Below are 6907 nucleotides of genomic sequence, written 5' to 3'. Positions count from 1 at the left end.
ATCTATGATCCTAGAGTGAAGACATGATGTTGTGGTAATGAATTTACAAGATTTTTGTTAGCAACTTTGAGTTTTGAATTTAGTGGTAGCAAATTACCTTATAGTATTTTACAAGAAAAAATTTATGGGACCTTACTTTGTTTTTCGCACAAGGCCTCTGACACGGGTATGCTTGTCACGTTGAGATAGACTACCGTTTCATACGAGAACCGGTTACTCGTGAATTTTTAAAGCTACATTATATCTCCACGGATGTCCAGTTAGCAGATTTGTTCACAAAGAGCCTTTCTAAAGTCAGATTTAATGACTTATCGGTCAAGTTGCACCTTTCTTACGGACGTCTTACTTGAAAGAGGGGGGGGGGGGGGGGGGGGGTATATATATTAACAAAATAACCAGTTTTATATATTTTCATCATGGTTGTTAGGCATCGTAATCAAGCATTTATGTCCTGTAATGCATAATCTTTGCGTTATAACTAGTGTATTTTCTATTTTACCCTTGTAATTAGTTTATTGATTAGTTGGGGTGTTTTTTCTTGACCATTATCTTTGTTCTTCTCCACACGCTTTCTGTACTCTTTTTTACTCCCCTATATAGTCGTCTTTCACATTTCAGTCAACGTGGAAAAAGGAGCTTTCTCAACCTTAATTTGAATCGCTATAATCTCATACATAATAGGAATTGCATAAATCCAACAAAGCTTACCAACCATTTTCGAGAACATATGTCCATGGAGTATCAACCCATTCTTATGTTAGTGTCTAGTACCATATTCTTCTTCTTCTTCTTCATGTCGGGTTCTGCTGCAGTAGATACAATATCTGCATATCAACCAATCAAAGATGGCAGCTCCATTGTTTCAGAGGGAGACACGTTTGAACTTGGATTTTTTAGCCCCGGCGAGTCCAAGAATCGGTACCTGGGAATATGGTACATGAAGATATCACCATTAACCGTTGTGTGGGTTGCTAACAGGGAGAAACCAATTATCGACACGTCAGGCATGTTTGAACTCACTAAAGAAGGAACCCTTCAGATTCTTAGTGGTGGTAATCCTATAATCTGGTCATCAGATTTGATAGTATCTACGAATAATATAAATCCAGTGGCACAACTTCTCGACAATGGAAATCTTGTGGTGTGGGAAAATAGCAGAAAAGAAAATCTAATCTGGCAAAGTTTTGACTTTCCTGGTAACACGTTGCTACCAGGGATGAAATTTGGGAAGGATTTGACAACAGGAAGAGAGAGCTACTTATCATCATGGAAAAGCCCTGATGATCCTTCTATTGGTCTGTATAAACTCTGGTTAGACCCGAATGGATATCCACAGTTATTTATGAAAAAAGGTCAAGTTGATCACGCCAGGGTTGGACCATGGAATGGTCTTGGGTTTCGCGGGCGTCCTATTGAAAACACGGGTCCAATTTTCTTGATAGAGTTTACTGTTAACGAGAAGGAGATGTATTATACATATACACTCAAGACTTCTGTTGTTTTTAGAATGATTATGATGCATGATGGCATTATAATGCAGTCAAATTGGATTGAGCGAACACAAGAATGGGCTGCGTATGGAAATATAGTGGTTGATACATGTGGTCTTTATGGACGTTGTGGTCCTTATGCAAGATGCACAGTTGAAAATCCGATTTGTAGTTGCATTGAAGGTTTTGAACCAAGAGTCCTAAAAGAATGGAATGAAGGAGATATGTCTAATGGGTGTAAACGCAAAAAACCTTTGAATTGTGGGACCAAAGATGTCTTCCATAAAATTTCAGGAGTGAAATTTCCAGATACACGTCATTCATCGTACAATTTGAGCATGTCTCGTGAAGAATGTGAGAAGGCTTGCAGAAGGAATTGCTCTTGTACTGCTTATGCAGATTTAGATATCAGAAACGAGGGAAGTGGATGTTTGTTATGGTTTGATGACCTTATGGACATTCGAAAGTATGATGATCATCAGGAACTTTACATAAAAATGGCAACCTCTGACTTACAAGGTACAATCTTTATATAACAGTGAATCCTACTACATGCTAAAACATATTTGATAATACAAAGGATGTGGATTTAATAAACTGAACCTTTCTGAGAATTGGTTTACAAAATCGTTTATGAGGCATCTTAACAAATAAAATAAATAAATTATGTTGGTGTTCTACTGGTTTGATTTGTAGTCTTACTAATTCTTGTATTTATTGAAAAAAGGCAAATCCAGTGATAACAAGAAGAAGGCAGTTCTCATTATAGTGCTTTCCGTTTCTTCAGCAGCAATGCTTGTGTCTGCAGTAGCATTTGCTTGTAGGAAGAAAATGAAAATGCCTCACAAGAAAGGACGAGGTAAACATAAACAAGTCATTTTTCATGCTTCAAGAAATGAAACATTAACAAACATTATGACTACGTACAAGTTTGTATGAGTATGATTTTTGGCAGATTCATGCAATAATGAGAAGTTGAAAGTGAACTTGTGTAGGGAACAGGGGACACGCATTTGATAAGGATAAAGTTCATATGGAAAACTTTGATGACTTACCTTTTTTCAGCCTGTATAGAATAGCAAAGGCTACTAATAACTTTAACATTGACAATAAGATTGGAGAAGGTGGTTTTGGTCCAGTTTACAAGGTAACATATTGATGTTTTCTAATACTTAAGGAATTTTTGAATCACAAGCTCCAATATATATATATATATATATATATATATATATATATGTATCTTTTAGGGTGTGTTGGAAGACGGAAAAGTAGTAGCTGTAAAGCGGCTCTCAGAAACATCCCAACAAGGACAAGAAGAGTTCCAGAATGAAGTCATTTGTATTGCCAAACTCCAGCATCGGAATCTTGTGAAGCTCCTTGGATATTGCATTCATGGAAATGAAAAGATTCTAATTTATGAATACATGGATAACAAAAGCTTGGACTCATTTCTATTTGGTTGGACTCTCTCTAATGCCTTACATTCACACTTGTTTTAGCGACTTGCATTGACTAAGTAGTTCATATTGAGCAGATGAAACTAGAAGTTCAATGCTTGATTGGCCTCAACGCTTTAACATTATCCATGGTATGGCACGAGGTATTCTTTATTTACATCAAGATTCCCGCCTCCAAATCATCCATAGAGACCTCAAGGCAGGTAATATATTGTTGGACAACCAAATGAATCCAAAAATATCTGATTTTGGGCTTGCAAGAAAGTTTGTAGGACAGGATGCCACAGCTAAGACAAAGAATGTGGTTGGAACACAGTAAGAATCTGTAAAACATTTTAACAATTCCTTCCAATGAAAATGGGAAATTTTCAAATAAGACAAATATAATCCTAGCAATAATATGTGTTTATGAATTGAACTTGGGTGCAGCGGATACATTTCTCCAGAGTATGCAGTACACGGGCGTTTCTCAACAAAGTCGGATGTATTTAGCTTTGGTGTTCTTGTGCTAGAGATAGTAAGTGGGAAGAAAAACAGAGAATTCTCTCACGAGGCTCATAGTGACAACCTTCTTGGACATGTAAGTTAATCAGGTAGACTAAAATCGATGTAAAACTACTGTCATCTTAACATCACCCTTTGACATACTTATATGATCTATGTTGGATTTCGATCAGGCATGGAGACTCTATAAGGAAGGCAAGTCCGTTGAACTCATGAGTGTGTCTTTATCTAACTCATGTGTCGTCTCTGAAATACAACGATCAATACATGTTGGATTATTGTGTGTTCAACATCATCCAGAAGATAGGCCAACTATGTTATCGGTGGTTCTTATGTTGATTAGTGATGGTGTATTGCCTCCACCTAAACAACCAGCCTTTTTCACCGAAGAAAGTAACAGTTTACTTAACTCTGTTTCATTGTTGGATGATGAATACATGATAACACTCTTGTATCCTAGATAGATCACATGTTGGCATGTACATTTTCCAGACGTACAAATACACGTAGAAAACTATATTCATCTTCGCATGTTGTTGGGTTCCATAACTTAAATTATGTAAAAAGCTCACTTGTTAGTTTTATAGATAGTTAGGGATTGTTTAGTAAAGTGTAAAAGACCCGTAGATGCCTATGTATGTGATGATATGTTATAGTTTGTTTCCAATAGATATGTGTTCCTTGCGGGTAATATATTAATGTATTCACATCATATTTTGTGGATAACTACTATTAGGTGAGTTTCATGACTCTATGTATGTTGTAACGTCATGTTCTAAAACAATAGCATAAAAAATATATGATCTTGTGAATAATCTAGTATATAAAACTTATGAAGTGTCTTAAGAACTTAATGTGATAAGGAAGGGTATCCTAAATGGCTATATGCAGCCCCTAGGGCATCCATCTACTAGCAGATAATCAATAATAGTGGGTCGGCATTGGTGCCTTCGACCCATGGGTATAGTGAGGCGAAACTCACCTCGATGTGCGCGCGGAAACCACTGTAGCAATGAAGGGTTATACCAGCTTCAATTCACTTTCAAACACCCACAGGAAGATACTTGAGTCAATATCCAATCTCAGTCACATGCAACAGTGACCACTTCTAATGAAATGACGCTTAAGGTTTCACATGAAATGAAGATTTGGTTTCATATGAAATGAAGATTAGGGTTTCACATGAAATGATGATTAGGGTTAAGTGATATGTGCATATTTATACACATATTTATACAACATATTTTAATATTTTAATCACTTTTATGCCTTTATTAGAACAAAAGATACTTAATTTGCTATGAATCGTGTTGTAGGTATCAAAAGACATACTTGGAGCAAAAAAAGAAGTTGGAAGCTGGATTAAGGAAGCTTGGAGTTGAAAGTTTGGATCAAAGTTCTAAAATGAAGAAAAATACGCCCAACACGTCGTGGTGATACCACCACGACGTGGCAACTTGAAGAAACTCGATCAATTTAGAAGACTTGGAGAATACGGGATAAGCACGATAACCACGACGTGGTGCCTTGATTTCGGGAAAAGTATAAATAGATCACTTAAACCTCTAAATGACGACTTTTGGCTCTGGAGAATTCGATACTTTTTGAGGCAAAACACCGGAATTTAATCTTGGAAGAAAGGATTTCAATCACATCCATTGGAAGGAAGAGCATTAAGGCAATTAAACTTACACTTCAATTTTTCTTTGATTTAGCCATGTCTATGTCACACCCCGAACAAGACGGCGGAACGTCCGAGGGCTCTTGTGACTTAAATTGAGTACCATCACAATGAATATACATGAATCTTAACATAAATCATCACCATGCAGTAAAATAATACAACTGATATTGTTTACATCCAGTACATTGTTTTGAACATTTCAAATTCATAACATAGATTATCTGATAGATATCATAAGCAAAACACCCAGACATTACTTGGTACTTATTCTTCGGTTTACCTGTTACCTGAGAATACAAGTTAATTCGAAAAACGTCAACAAATGAAATGTTGGTGAGTTCATAAGCAATGTTGTGATAAAATGATTTGGTGCAGTCTGTAAAACCCAGAAAATCCGATGAAAAGATCGTTGTTTATAAAATAAAAGTGTGAAGATCCGTAAATATATGCTTGTTGATTTTTAAAACATGTATAAATGTTGAACTTTAGTATTAATCGTGCAAGTGAAGATGTTGAACTTCCCAGGAAAACCCGATGTTTTCCCAATACATAAAATACAGTGATTTCTCAATTGTTATACCGTCACGACGAATGATTTTGATTACTTGGGTGGCGTTGGATTAATTTGGGTTTGTGAGTTGTTATAACCACGCATTAGAAAATGACTTGTTTATAACTATAGTTTTCGAACGATCCTTAAAGGCGTCGTCCGTTACTACTCACTTAATCCACAACCATGATTACTCTTGATTAACGTCCTGAATCTGTTTATCTTGATTACTCGTAAGCCTAACAAACGAGGAAAAGGGGGAGTACGAAGTCCCGTTAGTTCCGTGAGTTATTTTAGGCGGTCGGGGATGCGAAAGGCACGCTGGCCCAACTCGCATTTGATTTCTTGACCTCACTAGCAACACTAATGGGCCATTGGGGCCCAATAGCACATTAGATCCATTGAAGTCCTTTTACATGAAATCGGGTCATAGGAGGCCCAATAGCACATAAGCATATTCACTTTGGGCCCAAAGATCATGTTAATGGGCTAGCAAGGCCCAACAAACATGATTTGAAACTTCCAAGCCCAAAGTTTGTAAATTGGATCATCGTAGTTATCGTGTATTTATTTAGGTGGTTTGGTTTAGCACTTGCTGTTTTATATTAATTCGAGACCGAATCACTTCGTTTGTAACGATATTTGTTGTTGAAAGTGTATTTGTTTTTCCATTTCGTTGGTAGTCGTGGATCTTGTATTTTGTATTAATGAATTAATTTGTTTAAAAGTGGAAATTTGACCTTTTCACTACCCTTCTTTTATAAAAATAATACTTTTGGTCCTTCTATATAAAAGAATTCCATTTTTAGTTCCTTAAAACATTTTCCTGACACTTTTTTATCATAAACTTGTTGAAAAGACAGTTCTAACCCAAATTTTATTTTATTGGCAGCTTCAGCACTTTTCAGAATGGTGTTTCTCGGTTAGAACCCCATTTTTCTCAACTTTTACAGTTTTGGCCCAAAATCTAAAAACTTTGCAATTTTGGTCCTTTTTGACAATGAAAAGCATTTTTGACCCTTAAAATATTTTCTTATGCTAATTACCCCCTGTTTTACAGAAAGTTTCATTTCAGCTCCTTAAATTTATCATTTTTCGCATTTTGAGGCTTATTGGGCCGAAAAGCCCAAAATTAGCCCATTAAGCTAAAAATTTACATTTTAAGTTCCTTGAAAATTCTATTATTCAGAAAAATGATTAGAGAAACTGTTTTGACCCTTTT

General features: G+C 36.1%; 1 protein-coding gene across 2 annotated transcripts; it reads left to right on the top strand.

Annotated features, from left to right (window-relative positions):
* The first annotated feature begins 649 nt into the window (after positions 1–649).
* On the top strand, positions 650–4158 carry LOC128128170 (G-type lectin S-receptor-like serine/threonine-protein kinase At4g27290). Of its 2 annotated transcripts, none has more exons than XM_052767054.1 (7): positions 650–2009; positions 2218–2349; positions 2486–2637; positions 2738–2948; positions 3025–3262; positions 3377–3540; positions 3625–3761. In XM_052767054.1, the coding sequence occupies exons 1-6, from the start codon at positions 728–730 to the stop codon at positions 3534–3536; spliced, it is 2175 nt and encodes a 724-aa protein (XP_052623014.1). In that variant the 5' UTR covers positions 650–727; the 3' UTR covers positions 3537–3540; positions 3625–3761. The 2 variants fall into 2 exon arrangements, with proteins under 2 accessions (XP_052623014.1, XP_052623013.1); XM_052767053.1 differs by having other exon boundaries at positions 652–2009; positions 3377–3527; positions 3625–4158.
* Positions 4159–6907: the final 2749 nt, after the last annotated feature.

Source organism: Lactuca sativa, chromosome 8 (genome assembly GCF_002870075.4).
Source record: "Lactuca sativa cultivar Salinas chromosome 8, Lsat_Salinas_v11, whole genome shotgun sequence".
Classification (NCBI taxonomy): Eukaryota; Viridiplantae; Streptophyta; class Magnoliopsida; order Asterales; family Asteraceae; genus Lactuca; species Lactuca sativa.
Note: the sequence above shows the minus strand (reverse complement) of the source record. Positions and strands in the feature narration are given on the sequence as shown.